Here is a 24431-nt window from a genome sequence, read left to right on the forward strand (position 1 = left end):
CCATAATGTTGTGTATGTTCAAAGTGTCCTCAATCGGGATACTTTTGGGTGGCAGTATGGCCCAAAGACTGCATTAACCATCCTGTCGAAGTGCCACTGACCAAGAGTCCCTACCTGCTCAAGTGAACCAACCTGGACTTAAATGACTACTGGTCCGGGGACCACCAGGGGTCCCTGAGGGTCCCCAGCAAATGAATTGTTAAATGTGCAATTATTTAATTTACAAGAGGTTAACACAATTAGTAGAAGAATGACTATTTTGGTCATCGATTCACTGTGATCTCTCTACCTATACAGAGTCCATGAACATTAGTAGGCTAAATATTCTCGGCATTGCGAGTAGGCTACAGTAGCCTACATGGCCCTAATGTGTAGGCTACCAAATGAGGGGTATATGTCCTTGTCTTGATATGAAAAGGCTTGAGGGAATTACCGGATTAAATACAATAAATTGACGTTTCTGCCGACTGTTGAAAGCCGGGGCGCTCTCCATGGTGCTGGAAAGAAAACGGACAAAACAGGAACAAACCTGTGTGGAAGTCTGTGACAACACGGTAGCTCAAGGGGACCGTGCGCTTTTACCGTATGCTTCATGTCCTGATGTGTTGATTTCAAGCCAAATGGGGTCTCAAGCTGCAGCATGCTTCACGGAGGCGCACTGGTGCAGCTGTCTTGAGTCCCGTCGGAAAAGCCGTTGCGTTAGGGAACACGAGAGAGAGAGAGGGAGGGTGGGAGAGAGAGAGAGAGAGAGAGAGAGAGAGAGAGAGAGAGAGAGAGAGAGAGAGAGAGAGAGAGAGAGAGAGAGAGAGAGAGAGAGAGAGAGAGAGAGAGAGAGACTCATTCATTATGATTATTTTGGAAAATGTCAGTAGGCTATGTGCAGAGCCGGATGATGTTGACCTTTTCAAGCAACAACAATGATCACGAATCGTTTGCAGAGAAATCTGTGTAGGCTATCCAGTTCTCTGACTAAAAAGAACATGAGTAAACAGGGCAGTTATATAAAATAGCCTACAGGAATATTAGCCTATACTGTTACAGGCTAGTTGTCTATTAAATACACTTAAAACATAACGATATGAAGAACGATATGATCACACTACATCAATATCGACTGCTGCAACAGATAATAACTCCCTATAGAAATATAAGATTTTTCGATCAAAATCAGAGGAAAACTTCAAAGGACTTGCGCCACTGCCCAAGAAATGGCCAATCCAATAACGACCTACAACAAACCAGTCTTACTGTATGACCAATTGCCACTAGCTATATTTATATTATTGTGCAGTCACGGTAAGTGCAATGCCCAGGGTAGGCTATATGATATACAATGGGAGAAAACACACAAACATATTCAAGGCATTGCCTTGAGGTTTTGGAGATGTCGCCTCCTCCTAACTACCATTACGCATTGATTAGTTCCCCCCCAGCAGTGAAGCAGCAGAGGAATTTCTGGGTGCAGATAAGGACCACTCCTCCTCCTCCCTCTGCATAGATTCTCTCTCCTCCTCTCCACATTCGGTTCCTGGGGGGGTGGGGGGTGGTCTTGCAGTCGACGAGAGGAGCAGGAGTTTATTGAGGAGTAGCTGCAACGCGAGGAAAAACGCATGCAACTGACTGAGAGCACTGAGCAGTGTTGCCTTGCGGATGGTGAGAAGAAGCAAAAAAAAAGAGACTGCGCTCGGACGGATGACCACTCGCTGCCGAGAAACAACTGCAGCTGTAATTGTTGAACTTGTTGATGCAACGTTATTCTACTGTTTTAGCTCTATCGTCGGGCTTCAGCGCGATATAGATGGGTGCCGGATTCTCAAGTATTCTACTACGAGAATGGTATTTTACTGAACTCACACCGTTGATGCAGTTTAAAGAGCAGCCTTCGTTAAGGTGGGTGGATTTATTTTATTTGAATAAACCTCGCATGCTTGGCCACTAGATAGATAACGTTTTTTAAATCTAATTTAATAAATAATAAAATATTCTGCCGCAAAGTAGGCTACCACAACTGAACACTGGTTCTAAAGGCTGAGGATGAAATTCAACAGTGCTATGCGCAAAATCTCCTTAACTAAATAGGTTTGGCAATTTACTGACTATTAAGATTAGGCTATAGGTTGCTTTTGGAAGCCTAACCTATGATCTGCTGTTCTCTTCTGCAGATGCTATTCATCTGTAAGCGCACTACTGTGACAACCGGAGCAGGGTCGTTTTGAACACTACCTCTATAGGTCAGCATGGCAGCAGGTGTAGCGGCGTGGCTCCCGTTCGCCCGTGCGGCGGCCATAGGATGGATGCCCGTGGCGACCGCGCCGATGCCCATCCCTCCGAAAGACAAGAGGAAAGGCCGGGACGGACTTATCATCCTCAACGTGAGCGGGACCAAGTTTCAGACGTGGCGGAACACTTTGGAGAGGTACCCGGACACTTTGCTGGGGAGCACGGAGAGAGACTTCTTTTTTCACGAGGAAACGAGCGAATACTTTTTCGACCGCGACCCCGACATCTTTAGACACATCCTCAATTTTTACCGCACGGGGAAACTACATTATCCGCGGCAAGAATGTATCGCCGCGTACGACGAGGAGCTGGCGTTTTTCGGGATCATACCCGAGATAATTGGGGACTGCTGCTATGAGGAGTATAAAGACCGAAGACGCGAAAATGCGGAGAGGCTCAATGATGATGACGAAATGGATGGGACCAATGAGGCGGCGCCCTTGAACATGACGCACCGGGAGTTCCTTTGGCGGGCTTTTGAAAACCCTCACACCAGCACCATGGCGCTGGTCTTCTACTATGTCACTGGCTTTTTCATTGCCGTATCAGTGATGGCGAACGTGGTGGAGACGGTTCCGTGCGGAACTTTTGCTAACCGGGCCAAGGAGGTCTCCTGTGGAGTCCGTTACGCGCTGGCCTTTTTTTGTTTAGACACTGCGTGCGTCATGATATTCACTGTCGAGTATCTCCTACGTTTGATCGCGGCACCCAGTCGCTACCTGTTCATGAAGAGCGTGATGAGCGTCATCGACGTGGTCGCCATCATGCCTTACTACATTGGACTGGTCATGACGGACAACGACCAAGTGAGCGGCGCTTTCGTCACGCTCAGAGTCTTCCGGGTCTTTCGGATTTTCAAATTCTCGCGGCACTCGGCGGGACTGCGCATCCTGGGCTACACCTTGAAGAGTTGTGCCTCCGAGCTGGGCTTCCTGCTCTTCTCCCTCACCATGGCCATCATCATCTTTGCAACGGTCATGTTTTATGCAGAGAAAGGCTCCACAGCCACCAAGTTCACCAGTATCCCCGCTGCTTTTTGGTACACCATTGTCACCATGACAACACTGGGGTAGGTGTCTGTTTAAGAAACCCTCTAAGCCCTTTGTGAAAGCACCATAAATCACAGGGCCTCATGTGGCTTATTGCTTTTATAAAACATTTCAATAATACAAAGATGTTGAAGAAATCTATTCACACTAATCACACTAGTACTACTCAAACAAGCAATAGGCTATACTCAATTAAATCCTCCTGCAATCCTGCATCCTCATATAGGGACATTCCATTTAGGGTTTTCTGCACCATGACGTGTGCGTTTACACCGGGGCGATTGTCAGATATACGCGCGAGGAGATTACATACAAAGTCAAATCAATGCAATGAGACTTCGCTCCGGTCGGCGCGGATGAGGCGCGAGATGTGAATTTCCGTAGCGCAAATGACGTGATTTTCACCTCATCGCCCGTCCGCTCCGGTTGAATTTTTTTAACTCAAGCGAAAAATTCGCGCCTGCAAACTTGCACGAGTGAAGCATACCATTCGCCTTGGTGTGCACGTACAGTAATACGTCATTCGACATGTTGTACACATTCATAGAGACTTTTTGTGCCATCTAGTGGTAGCAAAGGCACAACACACTAATCAGTGTAAAAACAACATGGCAGGCATCTCAACCAAATCACTCTACAGCCGATCCTGAGACAAAAGTGGACAAGGTACAAAACCTCATAAAATTTTATGGGTGAAACTAGTTTATTTATGCTTAATAATATTTATAGTTTGATATAGCATACACTTCTTATTTTTTCTTTTTTCTCTTTTTTAACACATTGTAGCAATAGTAACAATATATATGACCTGCTAAACCTGAAGTACTTGTATGAGGACTTCACTTTTTACCTGATTTTAGGACACGCCCCATTGACTAAACAGGGGAGAAATTGCTCAATCTTGGTGAGGGATGGTGATGAGGATGCAGTGGGACAGGTTACAGTAGAGGATGCTGCTGAGAGTTCAGAGGAGGCGGCATCAGCTGAGGATAATTAAGACAAACGATGGCCCAAGGGGCGGAGCCTTTTGGGGCAGAACATCTGGACCTCCATGCCCCCTGGAGGTCTTTTCACATTAACCCAGTCCTGATGTCCTCAACAAGGGACGTTTGTTTCGATAAAACTGCATAGAATTTTTGAGAGAAATTTCACTGCAATTAAATTCATTTCATCCAAGAGACTTGGGGGGGGGGGGGGGGGGGGGGGGGGTTGGGGGTTGGTAAAAAATAAGAATGTAGTTTTCTTTCGGGTCTCAGGAAGATATTAATAAAATAATAATAGGCCTATAATAAATAAATAAATAAATTATGTGGTCACTGGTTGCTAAGCGACACATACAGTAAGTGCCGAAGTAGCCCTACTGATTTTTTGCTCGTGCATTTATATTTGAATGAGGTGCTTTGCAGTCACAGGCATCTACTGGCAATTTTACAATGACCTCGAGCGAAGGCTAGTTAGCCAATCAGAATGGAGGTCTGTTTTATAAAGGCTGGTGTGCTCCACTCACTCACTCGCATCAACAACCTCAACCATTTACAAAGCGATTATTTCCATGGCCTGTGGTGGCTGTGTGTCACTGTCTTCAAGGGTTTTTCATCCGATGCACTCTCTTGGATAGGATGCGCTTCACAGTAATGAACAGCGTATACTCCTGCTAATGAGCGGATGGCAGAGCAAAGGTCTTTTCATTCAACATCACGAGAGCTTATTATTATTGCTATTATTATTATTATGAGAGCAGACCAGAGCAAAGCTAGTAAACTGGCCGAGATCCTGCATACCGCGTCTAAAGGCCACGTTGAAGCACCAGTGCAGTGGTTAAGATAATGGGGATGTAGCCTACAACTGTACTGTATTGACCCCCCCACCCCCCACACACACACACACACACACACACACACACACACACACACACACACACACACACACACACACACACACACACACACACACACACACACACACACACACACGTACGAACACATCTTGACTCTGCTCCCCCACCCCCACCTCTCTTCTCTCTCTCTCATCTCCTTTCCTTTCAACAGGGTGTACAGTCAACATTTGAATGCTGATTTCATGCTCATGAACAGCTGTATGTGCTGATGCAGCATGCAATAATTAATCATGGTTAAGACGATTACTTGAAAGTAATTGTATTGATGAGTGCGCTCAACCGCAGCTGCCCGCCTATTATTATTATTATCGCGATTATTATTATTCACTCTGCGTTCTGCGGCTGTGCGCTTTCCAAGGTGCTGAAAAGTTGTGTCAATGAGCCAACTGCCTGCTATTTGCTCTAATCTCTCCACATTACTGTAATAGTGAACGGCGGTGTTTGGCCTCCCGGAGCACGAGTGTAATAAGTCATACAGTGGAGGAGAGACAGTGTATAAAAATGTCCTTGTTGCTTCTTTAATCACTGCTGCATGGAGAGGTTGAACCCAGCCACTATCTCTCAGAGGACCCCCCCCCTGGTTGAACCCAGCCACTATCTCTCAGAGGACCCCCCCCCCCGGTTGAACCCAGCCACTATCTCTCAGAGGACCCCCCCCTGGTTGAACCCAGCCACTATCTATCAGAGCCCCCCCCCCTGGTTGAACCCTGCCACTATCTCTCAGAGGACCCCCCCCCCTGGTTGAACCCTGCCACTATCTATCAGAGGACCCCCCCCTGGTTGAACCCTGCCACTATCTCTCAGAGGACCCCCCCCCTGGTTGAACCCTGCCACTATCTCTCAGAGGACCCCCCCCTGGTTGAACCCAGCCACTATCTCTCAGAGGACCCCCCCCTGGTTGAACCCAGCCACTATCTCTCAGAGGACCCCCCCCTGGTTGAACCCAGCCACTATCTATCAGAGCCCCCCCCCCACCCCCTGGTTGAACCCTGCCACTGCTATCTATCAGAGGAGCCCCCCCCACCCCCTGGTTGAACCCTGCCACTATCTCTCAGAGGACCCCCCCCTGGTTGAACCCAGCCACTATCTCTCAGAGGACCCCCCCCCCTGGTTGAACCCAGCCACTATCTCTCAGAGGACCCCCCCCTGGTTGAACCCAGCCACTATCTATCAGAGCCCCCCCCCCCCACCCCCTGGTTGAACCCTGCCACTATCTATCAGAGGAGCCCCCCCCCCACCCCCTGGTTGAACCCAGCCACTGTCTATCAGAGGAGCCCCCCCCCCCGGTTGAACCCTGACACTGTCTATCAGAGGAGCCCCCCCCCCCCTGGTTGAACCCTGCCACTGTCTATCAGAGGAGCCCCCCCCCCTGGTTGAACCCTGCCACTGTCTATCAGAGGAGCCCCCCCCCCCCTGGTTGAACCCTGCCACTGTCTATCAGAGGAACCCCCCCCCTGGTTGAACCCTGCCACTGTCTATCAGAGGAGCGCCCCCCCTGGTTGAACCCTGCCACTGTCTATCAGAGGAGCCCCCCCCCCCCTGGTTGAACCCTGACACTGTCTATCAGAGGAGCCCCCCCCCCCTGGTTGAACCCTGCCACTGTCTATCAGAGGAGCCCCCCCCCCCTGGTTGAACCCTGCCACTGTCTATCAGAGGAGCCCCCCCCCTGGTTGAACCCTGCCACTGTCTATCAGAGGAACCCCCCCCCTGGTTGAACCCTGCCACTGTCTATCAGAGGAACCCCCCCCCCCTGGTTGAACCCTGCCACTGTCTATCAGAGGAGCCCCCCCCCTGGTTGAACCCTGCCACTGTCTATCAGAGGAGCCCCCCCCCTGGTTGAACCCTGCCACTGTCTATCAGAGGAACCCCCCCCCCCCCCCTGGTTGAACCCTGCCACTGTCTATCAGAGGAACCCCCCCCCTGGTTGAACCCTGCCACTGTCTATCAGAGGAACCCCCCCCCCCCTGGTTGAACCCTGCCACTGTCTATCAGAGGAGCCCCCCCCCCACCTCCTCCCCATTTATTTGCTCACACAGAAATTAGGTCCCATTGAAGTAATGTTGTCTTGTTTTAATTGCATCAGAGATAAGACATTACAAAACCAATTGCCACTGGCTTTAGTGTGTGTGTGTGTGTGTGTGTGTGTGTGTGTGTGTGTGTGTGTGTGTGTGTGTGTGTGTGTGTGCGCGTGCGTGTGCGATCGCGCGTGTGTGTGTGTGTGTCTGTGTGAGTGTGTGTGTGTGTGTGTGTGGGGGGGGGGGTTGAGTGTGTGGGTGGGTGTGTATGTGTACAGTATGTGTGTGCATGTGTGTATGTGTGTGGGTGTGTATGTGTACAGTATGTGTGTGCATGTGTGTATGTGGGTGTGTATGTGTACAGTATGTGTGTGCATGTGTGTATGTGTGTGTGTGCGTGCACGTGTGTGTTCGCGTGCGTGTGTGGCTAAAAGAGGGGCAGAGAGAAAGAGAGAGAGAGAGAGAGATGTCACGAGAATTCCAGGCTGTGAAGCGACAGAGTGCTTGTTCCTCTAGTCCGGATGATGGTTGGTGTCACGGGTAGAGAAATGTTCATGCATAATGCAAACAAACTGGTCATGTGATGCCTTATCTCATGTTTAATATTGATGCTATTTGCTTCTGTCGGCCCTCATATACATATCGGCATTCGATGCAGTCACTCTGTGGCAGCTGCTTACCCTTCAGGTCTGTAGGTAGGTGACATTTTGCTCAAAAGGACAAACATCTGTCACTATTTCAATGGCTTTTCATGTCTAATTATCTCATCAAACATAATTCATAATTTGGTACATATAGGCACAACTGATGTGTAATAATCAGTCAACGACTCACCCTGTATGGCTACATTGTGAATGATTTATGGTGACAAGAATATCTTCTTGTCAGCCATGACTGACAACGCGTTTTGATAAAGTTGCATTCAGCAGAGTCTTGTGTTGCTCTCAGTATACTATGCTGTAGTAGTACAATTTGTTTCTTGGGAGAACGATATGTTTTTTGAGTTGTCTGTTCTACTTTTTCCTCATTCTTTTATTAGGGGTCCAAGCACGAAGTGCGTGGATCCCTATTGTATCTGTTCCGATTATTATTTTTTTTTTTTTCTTCTCCGGTAAAACTGTATGTACAGCAGAAACTGTAAGGCTCAGCATAGCCAGACTGGGCACATAGATTGTAAATGTGCCTCACTACTCAGAAACAAAAAATTACCCATATCGGCCAGATGGTGGCGCTATAACAGACCATTTCGCGTTATGGTCCATATCTTCTGAACCGTGAGGCGTAGAATCAAAATTCCACTTCGGCTGTATTCCCTGGATCAATACGCATCTATCCATATAGGCCACGCCCATTTGCGTGTGCCTAGATTTTCCGCCATTTTGAATTTTATCAAAAACCTACTTTTGCTATCTCCTCCCAGGCCATTTGCCTGAATGAGCCTAAACTTTTTCTGTGGCATCTCTGGACTTACCTGACTCAAAGTTATTAAAGGATTTTGGATACGTGAAACCGTCTTGAAATGATAAATGTTTAAACTTTTGTGTATTTACTTTTGTTCTTTTCCTGCCCTAAAAGTGTGTGGATCTCAGAAACCATACACCCCCCATCACCCAAACTTTCCACACAGGTTCACGACATCACCCACTACTCAGAGTAAAAAAATTACACCAATCCACCAGATGGTGGCGCTATAACAGCCAATTTCACATTTGTCGGTCCATAACTTCTGAACTGCGAGCTGTAGAATCAAAATTCCACATCTACTGGTTTCCCTGGAGCATCATGTATCTAACCCACTAGGCCACGCCCATTACTGCGTGGTAGATTTTCCGCCATTTTGAATTTGATCAAAAACCTACTTTTGCGAGCTCCTCCTAGACCGGCGATCCTCAAAGTCCGGACTCCGGTCCGCATCCGGACCGAGATGCCGTCCTATCCGGACCGAGCCCTATAACCTACAAATCATTGATAACTTACATTTTCACGGAGCGTTTCTATTTTAACCGGCACATGCTTTTCTAGTCTTTACGGTAATACTGGTTCATCTGCCAGGAAGCTCACAGACCAATGCATGCGCTGTAAATCATCACACGTGGTGCTACTCGGCCAATCAAATAAGCGAATCGTTTCTCTCTGTTGCTTCGTCCTCAGTGGTGCTGCGAGACACACGGACAGAGGCGAGTTGAGGCGAGAGATAGTAATTTCACATGGTGTGCTCAAAAGAAACCACTCTTACACGTCCATTCATTGTTCTTACGGGCAGATCAAAACCAGTATGTCTCGTGTGAAGTGCGGTGCGATCCTGACCGGTCTATGGAAGCGCCACACATGAGCAAACACACACCAGGGCACACTCACTGCCCAACGCAAGGGCATGCGAGGTTTGCATTGCAATTGCATTGATCGACAGACAGACCGACAGACAGATACCGAGCTCACTTATCTCAAGAGAAAAGGTTGTTTGTTGGCTGAGAGTGTTAAATGTGAAATGGAGTGAAGAAAAGGGGAAACGCATTTCTCTTAAATTAAAGCACTTCATTTTAAGATGCACATTTTTCCAAAGCACTCTGTTGTATGTTATTTGTAAATGCATTATTTTACTTGAAATGAGAAAAGAACATTTATTTATTATAGTAGGCTAGTTATGTAGCTATAATTAATCCAGTTAAATATGAAAACTGTAAATAAGCATTGTTGATGTTTATTTTGATTTAACAGTCAGTTGTTGACTACATACAGACGTACTATTAGGCTACTTCAATCATTGAGTTCAATGGCACTGAATCATAGCGCAAGCTACGTTACAATGTTCCGGACCTTTGCTTGAGGACATTTTCTCTAACTGGACCTTTTTGAATTTTAATTGAGTGCCCCTGTCCTAGACCGTTTGGCCAAATCACACAAAACTTTTTCTGGGCCATCTATGGACTACCCCGACCTAAGGTTAGTAAAGGATTTTGGATACGTGAAACCGTTTTGAAATGCTAAATCTCGAAACTTTTAATGAAACACACGCCAACACTAAATTGCCCACAACTCATTAACCGGTCAATTACAACTACTGCTGCTACTACTGCTACCACTCCCACTACTACCAACACTACTACTACTACTATTACTACTTCTGCTACTATTACTACTACTACTACTACTACTACTACTACTACTACTACTACTACTACTACTACTGGAAGTTGGAATGTAGCATTTTGGGTGGGGTTAATGTGTTTTGGGGTTCTGCATCTGCTGTAGCATAATACATAGTTGGTTTAGATGTCACACAGTAATGCCCGATCCACAAAGACTTGACACCCACGTTTGAATAAAAACAAGTTTATGCCATAATAAGGTTATATCCGTGCCTTGTCATTGCTGTGGAAGGATGGTGTAGGGGTAAAGTAGCAGACACCAAAGCTGGAGGTCCTGGGTTCAAACCACGGCCAGGTAACTGTTTTATTTTTTGAAAATGTAGAATAAAGGTTAATCTGGATATAATTATGTATAACGCTGCTGAATACACACTGTGTACATAGCAGAATAACTGAATATGCCTATTTATGGTAACGTCATATTTCGACGTCCTCTTGACATTCCTGTGTAGATGTCTAAATGATCCCCAAATCGGCTGTGATTTGGCCTAGTCCTGGACGTCACTGAAAGATGATATCAGAACATCATCATGATGTAATTGTGTTTGCTGGGAGCCTTCTTTCAGATATATGAAAGGAAAAACATTCCAATACATTATTGTGTCTTCAGATGTGAAAGGTCCAAAAAGAGAATTAAATCTGAATTATCCTTGTCACTCATGTGTCCAGCTCAGTGGCCTTGTGGTCTGAATGTCCGCCCTGAGACTGGGAGGTCGTGAGTTCGATCCTCGGCCGAGTCATAGCAAAGACTATAAAAATGAGACCCATTTGCCTCCCTGCTTGGCACTCAGCATCAAAGGGTTGGAATTGGGGGGTTAGATCACCATATGATTCCGGAGCACGGCGCACGCTGCCGCTCACCGCTCCCCCAGGGGATGGGTCAAATGCGGAGAACAAATTTCACACATTGTGTGACAATCAGTGGGACTTTACCTTTACTTTAGTTCCATTGTAACAGCACAACCCACACCAATTAGTTCAAACACCTCCATTCAGGGCATACTTTTAATGTAAAGTGGTGCATTATGTGTGTAATACAAAAATGTCCTTAATGGTAAATGGACTGCATGACAAGCTGCCATGCAGGGTGCTGGCTATAGTCACCAAAAGCAATTTCAGGGATAAACCCCATCAACCTTCTGTAGTGGACGCCACTACGCCCTATGGTTTGATGTGTGTGTGGGAAAGACACAATGACAACTGAAAATTCTGATTTCAGAACACAAAAGCTCCATCATGAGACAAGAACTAACCTCTCCTGTTGCAAAACACGTTCTTGAACACAGCCACGCAATCTCCAGCTAACATTTCCAAGATATTGAAAAAGTTCATGAAACACCGCAAAATAAGGAGGCAGCATGTGGGGTTTTAATTACTGTTACTGACTTACCTGTCTGAAGTTGAAAGTTTTTCATCCCACGTGGGGTTTGAACTTTGAGCGGCAATGGTCTTTAGTTAGCATAAGTCATGTGCTTTACCAAGTGAGCTATCCAGACTGTTGTATTTAACTTTGTAGACCATATTATATGTATCTGCAGAGCCAGAGAAGTACTTGTCGTATTGACAGTATGTTCTACCCAAATACCACTTTCTGTCCAGATACTTAAAGGGATATTGTACACAAAAACTGCTTTCTATCCAAGTACTACTTCAAGTTTCAAGACATCACCCACTACTCAGAGGAAAAAATTACACCAATCTACCAGATGGTGGCGCTATAACAGCCAACCACCACTACTACTGCTGCTGCTGCTACTACTACTACTACTATTGGCTACTAGTGGCGGCTGTGGCTCAGGAGGTAGAGTGGGTTGTCCACTAATTAGAAGGTTGGTGGTTCGTTCCCCGGCTCCTCCAGTCCGCACGTCGAAGTGTCCTTGGGCAAGACACTGAACCCCAAATTGCTCCCGATGGCTGTGCCAGCACCCTGCGTGGCAGCTGGCCGCCTTCGGTGTGTGAATGGGTGAATGTAGGCACATTGTAAAGCGCTTTGGATAAAAGCGCTATATAAATGCAGTCCATTTACCATTTACTATTCTTAGTACTTCTGCTGCTACTACTGCTACCACTCCTACTACTACCAACACTATTACTACTACTGCTACTACTACTACTACTAGTACTGCTTGGAAACCGTCAGGTCACCGGATCTCAACCAAACTTTGTTTACTTGTGCATATACCAAGTCTGAATAAATGTGCACTATCTGACATATACCCCCCAAGTCACCGGAAGCTTGGACCCCGCATCGCCGCTTGCGGCTATATTTCTTATTCTTATTCTTACTCTTAGGGGCACTTTACACGAGGACGGTTTCCTATGGTGACGGGGAATTATTGTATCGTTAGTGCCTCCCTTTTAGACGGCGACGGCGAATTTGGGCTTAGGAAACATAGGACACATTTTGAAACCACCTTCCAGAGTGAAATTCTTTGAGACGCTTCCCGCTGAGGGCTCCATGTAATCGCTTTGAGACGGCACATTTCAGAAACTCTGACGTGCCTGCACACGCACCACTAGGGGTGGGGGGAAAAATCGATTCACCTAAGTATCGCGATTTTTAATGTCACGATTTTTTGGATTGATCTTTTATTCCAGAATCGATAATCGCAAAAAAAAAAAAAAAAAAGATTTTGGGTGCTTGCAGTCAGGCCACTCACTGAACAGCAGGCCAGGCGCCGCCTACTGGTTTACTAGTGGTTTTATTACGTTATTAGTTAGTCTGAAGTAATAATTACACTTCAGGGTTAAAGTGGGTGCATCTCATTGTAAAATTGGACTTCAAACGGCCCAAATCTGGCTTCAAACGGCCCAAATTGGGCTTCAAACGGCCCAAATTTCACGTGCGTCGGCCCATATCGGCCTGGCCTGCTTGGTATCTAATGCCCGGCCTGAATTATGATCCCAGTCCGCCCCTGTTTTTAACTATATCGCCCAGCCCTACTCATGATATATAATATACAGTCTCTAGTGTATGATTCAACTTTTCCCATGTTCTAATCTAGTGTAAAAAAGCAAACAAACTGAAAAAAGAAAAGAAAAAAATAAACAAAAATCGCAATAAATCGTAATATCGAATCGCAATAATCGTAGAATCGCAATACTTAAGAATCGCAATATAAATCGAATCGGCACCCAAGAATCGTGATAGTATTGAATCGGGAGATAAGTGAATCGCCACAGCCCTACGCGCCACACGCGATTACACCATAGCCGTGCGCGGGTTGGCAACCATTTTCAAAATAAAACATCAGTATGAATGAAGTTTGGCAACATTCAGAATTAAGCTACACTGCGGCCAACTTCAGTTACATGTTCAGAACGTTGCTGCTGCGAGGAGCCGATGGCTGTACCCGGTCGGCATTTAACATTAGTTACAAAAGCACGTCGACGGTGTTTTCTCACTGCCAGTAGCCTAACGACAGTAGGGTTTGACAGATAGCACACTCAGCGCTCCCGGGTCCTCGCTGCTCGTTAAAGATTTCCAATAGGCGTTATTCTGATAAACTTGTCACATATATGTTACATTCTCACCCGACAAATATTAAAACTTTAAAACAGTTTGGGGTTGTTGTTTTTTAGCTTGAAAAAAGCTTTTTGGCAAGTCTAATGACTGCGGAAGGCGTACTCTACTTCCGCGTTTAAAACCGGAAAGACGATTACCAAATGACGTCATGCAGAAGCGTCCTTGTATGGGCAAAGAATAAGGTGATCACACTGCCACCTAGCGACCTGGCATGTACATTACGGCGTTTTAAAAATTCAACAGCGCTCATGTAAACAGGGAGAAGGTGTGAAGGAAACGCTATTGTGTCGTTTCTTCCAGAAACTGTCCTCGTGTAAAGGGCCCCTTACTCTTAAAGGCCGGCTTTACCGTGGGGAATATGAATATATATTAATTCTTAAAAAATCTTAAATTTCGAATCCGTTGAAATTTTTGAAATTGCTTGTTCACAGCCAGAGAAAAAAAAAAAAAAAAGGGCCAGGTGACGCGTTTCGACGCGAAACGCGTCACCTGGCCCAATTTTTTTTTTTTTATTATTTTTTTCTCTGGCTGTGAACAAGCAATTTCAAAAATTTCAACGGATTCGAAATTTAAGATTTTTTAAGAATTAATATATATTCATATTCCCCACGGTAAAGCCGGCCTTTAATCTTATTAGAAGCCTGGGAACAGACAGAAGCTTGTCAAAAATATTGACAAATTGCCAGGTAACCCCTTCATCCGCTTTCATGTGGCATGCCGTGGTAACATGCCACTGAGGTAGTGGATGTCCTGCCTTCTTAATGGCATACAGTGCATGGCTTCTCTCAGTCTCAGGCATTACTAGTCAAACTATCACTCACAGTCTCAGGCAATACTAGTCAAACTATCAGTCACCCTCAAAATGAGCGTTTGGCTCCATTCCGCCACTGAAGCTGCCACCTCAGACATAATGCAGCATTGGCCAAGATATCGCTTATATGCAGAGCTCAAAATGAGGGATGAGTTGTATAAGAGGACACATTATTTATCTTTCGGGAGCAAGAAAGATGGCGCTGTATTGTGCTTGGAATTCCCTCTAGCCTTGTGTTTGCTTAAGACGGATTTTAAAAAGATGTTCAGCCGCACGAGAACAAAACTGACATTTATCTGTCACCCCATATAGCTTTCTGTCACTCCATTGTGAACCATGGCAGCCTGGGCTGACAGATTTGCAACCTGAACCCGAAGCCTCCACAGAGCAGAGTAGACTACTGCATAGTAGTGGACCGGTGGTGGAGAAGCCTCCACAGAGCAGAGTAGACTACTGCATAGTGGTGGACCGGTGGTGGAGAAGCCGAGTACGCCGTCTTCGAAAGACAATCTCGACTCCTCTCCTGAACCATCAGGTGTGCTTTCGAAACCCATATCTCACAACACCCCAGTGGGGCTGCAGAAAACACTGCATTGAGGAGAATCTCTGCCATACTCTCCTCCTCCAGTAACCTTTAGGTTCTTATCTGATTATGGGAAATGAGAGATTCTTGACGGTTTGTTTCAAAGCTCAGCATGCAGCCATATTGATCCATTAGTTTAGTAAATAGTGATTTAAGTTGAAACAGGGTATAGTCTTTTCAAAACGCCGGCAAAATGAGCTCTTTAGAGCAGTGGAGCCCCCGCTGGCTGGATGGAGCCTCCATTCGAAGCCTTTGAAAGCATTCAATTTCATTACGATCGTCAGCGATGCTTTATGCCTGCCATGGTATATCGTGTGATGCCTTTCCACTACATATCTTTTCAATTTGCCCGGCTCACACCCTGTGGAAGTAAAGACAGTGCGGCGCTGCTTCTCTCCGCCTGCTGATGGGGGCCCATTGATCGTGCTTAAGCAGACGTGCAGACACTGGGAGAGCAGGGGCTCCTGTTCAGAGGCACTTGGCAGGCAGCCCTGAGTGAGAGGGAAGGGTGCCTGGAGACCCAGCGGAGAATCAATAGCGCCGTGCAGCTGCGTGTCACGCCTCTCTGTGTGTCTACGCGGCTCTGCGCGCCTCCAAACAGCGTGTCACGCCTCTCTGTGTGTCTACGACTCTGCGCCTCCAAACAGACCCACTTATCCCCCCTTGTTTATTGAGCCTCATATCTGCGGCTGCTCTCTCCGATGCCCAGCGAAGAAGAAGAAGCCGTCTCTGTCAAAATGCGCTTGCCAAGGTTTCACCAGCTTTAAAGCAGCTACGAGCAAGATTTTCGATTGTTATTAAACCGTATAATTACAATATTGATGCATCACATCTTACCTATAATAGTAGCTGAGACCAAAGCCGTGTGAATCGGAGATTGCTCTCTTGATGATTATAGAGTCTGTCTACTAACCTCGCGTCACCAGGGGGCTCTCTCTCTCTCTCTCTCTCTCTCTCTCTCTCTCTCTCTCTCTCTCTCTCTCTCTCTCTCTCTCTCTCTCTCTCTCTCTCCGGCGGACCGGATAAACCCGGAAGTGAAACCCGGAAGTGAAACGCAGCTGCCTGCCTTCCCCCGTTCGCGCTGCCTAGCAACATACCATAAACAAGGAGAACGCCACGCATACTCTCGCGAACATCTCTCGTTATTTTCTAACAGGTTTTTTGGAAGTTATTTTGTGGTTATGGCCGAAGTGGCTGCTGCAAACCGTTTCATTTCACTTCCTGATCTGCCCCGGCCACAGACAGACTAACACTGGCCGATTCACTCGGGGTTCAAGCGAGACTACTCTGCGTTGGTCTCGTCTACTACATTACATTACGTCATTTGGCAGATGCTTTTATCCAAAGCGACTTACAATAACAGATTTTTGTCCGCAATAGAGCAATAGAGCAATAGAGCAATCAACTAATCTAACTCTACTATTAGAGGTAAGATGTGATGCATTGATATTAAATTTAGACTGTTTAATAACAATCGAAAATCTTGCTCGTAGCTGCTTTAAAGGGATAGTTTGGATTATTATTATTTTTTTATGTGGGGTGTTTGTATGAGGTACTTGCCAACAGTCAGTGTACTTACTACATGCGGTAGAATGCAGACGGCGCGGCCCCAGTTTGGAGAAATGGAGACCGGCCGCGTCAGGCAATTAGAGCTGTCTGCTGAGTCTGAACAGGGTCACGCTATTCCCCCAGTCCCCCCCCCCCCCTCTCATACCCGAACAGGCGCCCTGACCAGTGGCCAACCCCCCCCCCAGCTTCCCTCCGATGACACGGAAGAGAATTGAAAAGCTGTAGTTCCTTGAATGGCCACTAGGTGTCGAGGGCAGTAGGCATCCCCCCATGTTAATATGCCTGACTTTGTAACAGGATTAAACATCTTTCCAGTTAGGGGCAAAACACGGTTTTGGTGTATATAGCTCATTTCACCTTTTTATAACAACTGTAGGAGGGTCATTTTTTATATAACTCGCCCGTTTGGAGTAAAATAGATGATAGAAAAGGGGGAAGATTGGAAGATTGGAAGATCGCCTCTCCAATCGCGCAGCTTTGCCGATCACGGACCAATAGCAGGCGGAGCTGCGGCTCTGGGAAACCCTCGTCTCACGTGAGCAGCGCAAGGACTCGACCCATTCCCTCCCACTCTGCTGACGAAAAATCAAGATTGCGACGGCCAAGTTACGGATCAACTCCAAAATCAATGGGATAGCTCTGTCCATATATATTTTTAGGTCAGTGGCCCCCGACCCAACAGACCAGGCGCTATTGCAGCCACCAGGACACACACTTAATCCAGCTTCCCACCCACAGACACGGCCAATTGTGCCTGTACCGACGCCACGATGGAGCCGGAGGTAACGCGAGGGCTCGAACCTGCGACCCTTGTGTTCGTATAGCAGGGAATCTACTACCACCACTGCTCTACCCAGAGATTTTAAACAGAGATGTGTCCCCCCTTCCCTGTGGTGTTGTGTTTTGCAGTATCTTTGGAAACCGCACTCAGGTCTGGCTGTAAAAATGTGCGACTTGATTTAACGCAGTCCATTGTTGGTGCTTACGGTAGCAGTAGATTCCAATATAAAGATAGCATTGCACTTTATTAGGCTGGAGGCAGATCTTGCTGTGTTTGCTTGCTCTCGCCTCCTCTACATGATGCTCACAGTCAGGCTGAATTAGCTGCAGAGGGACTTTTCGGCGCCTCAGATCTCTGAAGTGATTTAAGGTGTAATGGGGTGCACCGCACTGCTGCCGAGAGCAGCTGTGAAAACGGTGCAAGTCAAGCGCAACCCACCAGGGGGAGGAGGGTGGGGAGGACGGGGTTTACTCCGGCGTGGAGGCGCATGCCATCCTCTGGACACAAACAAAGATATGACCTCCGATGGACAATAATGGCCTCCGCTTCAGACGCGCGTTCTCTTCTCACACACGTCGTCTACTACCGTGCTGCTCCCGGTCCTGATCGATATAGTCTTTGCTCAGTGTGTGCCTCCGAACGCTGTCGAGAGGAATGATGACCGTTCTAATTGCTGATTGGCTGTGACATTTAATATCGCGGCGTGCATTGTCCTTTTGTGTTGCCAACGCATCGACGTAGTCACGCACAACAGATGCACAATTTATCACCGTGTCGTTTGTCTGCGCGCCACCTCTCCGCCCACAAAATACGACTGGAAAGACGTGAGAAAGTGAAGCCCTATAAAGCTATCAGGAGAGGATTTATAAGTCAGAGGAGGTAAGGTTAACAGACACGGGGGGGTCACGGTAGGGCCCCCATAAACTACCAACGCTAGAACCATTATCATACTTGTCAGTTTCGACAGCGCAACCCCCGTGGCAATCAAAGCCTACACGCATAGCGTTATAGCGTCATGGTTTAGATGTGGTGCAGAGCTGTTTGAAGTCCAAAGCCTTGCATGTCTGATGTAATTGAAATGTACAGGAGAAGATCTTGAGGGGCTTCTGTTCCCGAGAGATAACCAATGCATTCTTGATGATATAATTCGTCTGTTTGGAGAAGTTGCCACGGCCTTGGCAGGCACGGGAGAGGATCTTCACTCTTCTTCTTTTGTTTAAACTGACACTCAGCGAGAACATTTTGTTTGATTATGCGCGGCAATCGCGGTAATTTTTGTGTTCAGCAGAATACATTACACCACTTCTTGGCATTGTGTATTATATAGTACGCACAACATTATGAAAATCAACACTCCATTATGAGTGATGTGATGTATTATTGTGAAAGCCAGAAGTGGCTGATGGTGGGAGATGTGTAGGCTGACATCTTTAGCCCGCAGGCTGACTCCGCCCCTCCAGGTGCTTTTATTGTGAAGGAGCAGGTGAAGCTAATGGTATAATGGGTGGTGAAGTGACATGTTGACTTAATGAGAGAGGCGACGCGACAGAGTGGCACTGAGATGTGTCCTGTGTGAGCTCCTTGCTGCCCATGCAAATGACTGTGATGAGGGAGGGAACAGGCAGAGCAGGAACAGGCAGGCTACTTCACACACTGGGGGAAGATTATACGCTCATTGTGAATGCTCTTTTCATCACTGCTCAATTGAAAATATGCACGGCCCGGCATTTTTTTTTTATGCGCACTGTTTTCATCACACTCGAATAGTTTTACACTCTCCAGCTGCCAGTCGAGAGATTTACAAGGAGGCGGCCATGACAGAGAGAGTTCAATGATTGATGACCATTATAAAAAACAAAACATTCATATAGGTTCAATGGATTTATTATCATTTATATACATTACGTATACTAGAAAGAATATGCTATAACATACAGAGAAATATCAAACATATGTCTTTGCACCTTTTCCCCCCACTGTTAATATTTCCGTTTGTTGTTGGTGTATATATGTTGGTGTATATATATATATATATATATATATATATATATATATATATATATATATATATATATATATATATATATATATACTGTATATACTTTTTTTTTTTTTTTTACATGAACAATAGAATGTCAAAAGAGAAAATGTATTTGTGGTCACTAGACCATGAACTGAAAAAGAGATTATGGCCAGCTGGTACGCTGATGTGAGGCCACTCTGTGTGTGTGGGTGTGTGTGTGTGTGTGTGTGTGTGTGTGTGTGCGTGTGTGTGCGTGTGTGCGTGTGCGTGTGCGTGTGTGTGTGTGTGTGCATGTGTGTGCGTGTGCGTGCGCATGTGCCTGTGTGTGTGTGTGTGTGTGTGTGTGTGTGCATGCGCTCGTGCGTGCGTGTGTGGCTGTGCGCGAATTGACTCTAAAAGCAGGCGTGCGTCACTGCGGACGGTCAGATTGATAAATAATCTATATGGCAAGGAAGGACAAAATGGCTGTCCTTCTTCCATTTGATTCGATTTCTTTGACACGCCGTCTTGGAGGCAGCAGCAGCAGCAGCAGCACCAGTAACGCTGCATCCATGCCAAGGTTTCCATTACTTCACTTTTGAATGTGCCGCATTAACGCAGGAAATAGACTGGCATGTTCTGCACTCGGGGGCTCTTGGGTAACGTAGTGTGAGGACATAAAATATGGCATCAGTATTTTTCCCCACCGCTCAGCATTTCTCCTCTCTCTCTCTCTTTTGTAGCGCTAAGCAACGTCAAAGATGAATGGAATCCTCCAGAAACAAGATTAAAGTTCTCCCTCTGAGTGAATGCAGCATTACTGCATTAGGCAGTAAGGAGATATGTGAGAAAACACATTGCCTTGATTTCATTGTTGTTAGAAAGCATTTGCTCCGCCTGGCTCCACTTCCATCCAATCTAACGGCCCGGAAATATCCTGACCCAGCTTGAGCGAATGAATGAAATGAGGAAATGTGGGGGCCTATTATTTGACAGTGTGTCCTATCATGAAACTTGATATGTGGTAAAGTGTATGCCATCAGATCACTGGATCAAACCACGTGAGGATGATGAAGCCAAGCCCAACAGCGATCTGGTCCTGGAGTGCTGCGTGGCGTATTTACATACTCAGCATTTACATACTGATGAAAATGGCTTGTCTGGTCATGGCCATTGGTATGCAGACACACATAATGCCTCCTCATCACTTTGTCGAAAGTGCACAGCAATATGCGACAGTAAGTGGATTCTCTTTGGCTTTAGTCTCCTGTTTTACACTGTGCCCGCTATCAACCGCACGACAATTATCATGTAAGGATCACACGGAAGGTGTCCTACACTAGTACAAAGAGAATAGCCAGATCTGTGGGGCGTCTGGCTAATGTGGAGGTAAAAGCACTCACCTGGCACCGCGGAGACCGCGGGTTCAATGCCCGGGTAGCGCTACCTCCTACGGACACAATTGACGTAGTGCGTGGGAAGCCGGCGGGGGGTGTGAGTCCTGGTGCACTAGCGCCTCCCTCTGGCCTGTTCGGGGGGGGGGGGGGGAGGGGAACTCGGGGAAATAGTGTGATCCTCCCACTCGCTACGTTCTGCCGGTAAAACTCCTTGCTGTTAGGTGAACAGAAGCGGCTGGTGACTGCACATGTGTCGGAGGAAGCATGTGCTCGTCTAATGGCTCTCCCCGGATCGGCAGAGGGGGGTGGAGCCACGACCAGGACAGCAAGGGGGAATTGGCCAGGTACAATTGGGGAGAAAATGGGAGAAAAATCCAAAGGAAAAAAACTTGATTAAAAAATATAAATAAAATATCCAGATTCAAGATCATATACCTCTATGAATTCAGGCATGCACACACACACACACACACACACACACACACACACACACACACACACACACACACACACACACACACACACACACACACACGCACAATTAGGTAACACTGAATAACAGAACACTGAGCTGAATATTACATATTTAAAACACATTCATGATGCCTGAACCAATTTCATAACTGTTATATGGAGCATTCATCCGTGTTGGTTCTCCAGATAAACCACTCTTTGTGTTTTCCAGTAGTAGGTAAGAAATTCGGCAGTGAACTTCATCAGGTCCCCCTAAGCTCACTCCCTGAGTTTGAAGTCGATCGGTCAAATGGTTCTCAGGATAAACAGCTTTGTTTGTTTGCCAGTAGGTGGCGCTATGTCGAATAGCACGGAATTCGGCAGTGCACTCCATCAGGTCCCCCTAAGCTCACTCCCCAAGTTTGAAGTCGATCAGACAAACGGTTCTCAGGATAAACCGCTTTTCATGTTTGCCAGTAGGTGGCGCTATGCCGAATAGCACGGAGTTCGGCAGTGCACTCTGTCAGGTCCCCCTAAGTGCACTCCCCAAGGTTGAAGTTGATCGGACTTAATGGTTCTCAAGATAAACCACATTTTGCGTTTGCCAGTAGGTGGTGCTATGCCGAGTTTGTGTGTGTGGGGTGGGGTGGGGTGGGGGGTGTCTGTGTCTGTGGGGGGGTGGCGTGGTACCGGTGGGCCGTGCTGGCCGTTTCACTCTCCTTAATTCGAATTCTGTCAACAGCCAATCAGATTCCTTTGTTTCACTCTCCTTAAGCCGCCTGCCTAACAGACTGTGAGATATTAGCAATCTTATTTAGCAAGTTTATTGGTGGCCACACTGTGCCACGTTGGATCTAATAAACTCGGGTACGACGTCAGGTTTGATGTGTGCAGTCATACGATTACGATGCGCGTCTCTCTCCATCAATACCCTGTTAATCAGCAGTCAATACACAGGAAGAATCAAACGTCAGCAGCGCGCGCGCCAGCTACGCATCAATCACAGTTGTCTGTGGTAGAGATGTCAACACAAAGCTTTAAGAATGGAGCCCTGGCAAAGTGGAATTTATGTGTATGGAAAAACATCTAAGGAGGAGGAGGAGAACGTGGAGCCGCTCGTGGCTATAGGGAACAGAGGCCAACACGGAATGCCACTCCTTATGGTAACGTCAACTATTTATTAGCCTCCTCTACTAGCATGCCTCGATATACTGATATGATCATGCAGCATTTCTATTGGTTGTTATCAGTCACCGTTGTAGCTGTCAACCTCAATTTCTGACAGTGTCAGAATTCGTCCTAGGCCGTCTTTGGTCGCAAGACTGTGAGAACGGCCGTCTTTGAACCTCTCTCACTGCGTGACGCATTAAGACGAGCGTTTTTGTAGCCAACGCCCAAAGATATCTCCACGTTTCTTTCACGTTGGTCATCTTTCGTCTGGTACAGCCAAAAATCTCACAGCGTGTCAAAGCCTTTAATTAGAATTCTGTCAACAGCCAATCAGATTCTTTTGTTTTACTCCTCCCTTATTTTGAATTCTGTCAACAGCCAATCAGATACCGTTGTTTCACTCTCTCCTTAATTTGAATTATTTCCACAGCCAATCAGATTATTTTGTTTCTCTCTCTCCTTAACTCTAACCCCACTCTTTCACTCACGCACGCACACGCACGCGCACACGCACACGCACGCACACACACACACACACACACACACACACACACACACACACACACACACACACACACACACACACACACACACACACACACACACACACACACACACACACACACACACACACTTGAGTGAGAAGGACTATCAACAATTCTATGGTGCTAACAGAGAGCTTAAAAAAAACAGAGAGCTTCCACAGCAGTTTAGTAAAGGCTTATCGCTGTGAATGAGTGCGCGGCACGCACACACGCATGCACACACACACACACACACACACACACACACACATTTAAATGATTTATTTATGTCCACATAGATACAGAGTACAAAGGACATAAACACTAGTAATGCAATCAGATGTTGGGAGTTGGTCAGATACAAGAGTGCCTAATTGGCGACCACAATAATGCATACAAAGAAGATATAATACCGCACAGGGTGATGACAAAGGCAGATTGACATACAGTTATACTGTAATACAAGATAAGGGACAGCATCCAATTTCACACACACACACACACACACACACAGTACTAATATTGTCCGCTTTGAGAGCAATTGTCAACACCTCTCACGCAAATTCCATGGTCCAATGTTTAAATATTCGTTCAGAAAAAACTATTGTGAAGTCAATGTGTGTTGAAACAAGAGAAAAAAAGGAATAGATAATAATAATTCCCACATTGTCATATTATACTGTAATAAAAAAAAGAAGCTACAAAGTCACTGATAAAGTGACTTTGTGGCGGCTCTTATCAGCATATAGCAGCTATGCCTGCTGAACATTACACTACCCCTGGCTTTGGCATGCAATGTGATCTGCTTGTTTGAGAAACAGCTGTTCTTTTATTTTTAGACACTATTGTCACTGTGCTAAACATTCATTATAGTGAATTTCCCATGCCCAAACTTGCCCCTACTCTACCTCTATACACTGCGTTGCAGCAAGGACACAGGCACATACAATCGTTACAGTTGATATGCGGGGTTGAGGGGGTGTGCTGCTGGTTTTTCTTTGCACCAATATGACTTCTGACACATGGGACAGCATAGCAAACACATGATCTTGAAACCATGCCAAGCCGTTAGAATGCCACAGTGAGTATCCTTCCCTCTGACATTTGTCTCTTTATCAAAAATCCCCCACAGCCAGTAAACCCGCCATCTGTGATCATCACAGACTAATATTATAGCTAACAGCAATAATCCGTTTCCTGTTTGTACAGAACAGAAAATAATTCA

The 24431-nt window shown here is 46.4% G+C and overlaps 1 protein-coding gene across 1 annotated transcript in view; it reads left to right on the top strand.

Moving 5' to 3' along the window:
* Window positions 1-2237: 2237 nt before the first annotated feature.
* Window positions 2238-24431, top strand: part of LOC310800298 (A-type voltage-gated potassium channel KCND2-like) — a gene marked incomplete at both ends in the record, with an annotated part of 56512 nt that continues 34318 nt past the window's right edge. The window contains one exon of the mRNA XM_083662876.1: window positions 2238-3349. Within this exon, the coding sequence (XP_083519002.1) occupies window positions 2238-3349 (1112 nt within the window). The remainder of the gene's footprint in view (window positions 3350-24431) is intronic.

The sequence above is a fragment of the Poromitra crassiceps genome (assembly GCF_964638095.1).
Source record: "Poromitra crassiceps genome assembly, chromosome: 30".
Lineage (NCBI taxonomy): Eukaryota > Metazoa > Chordata > Actinopteri > Beryciformes > Melamphaidae > Poromitra > Poromitra crassiceps.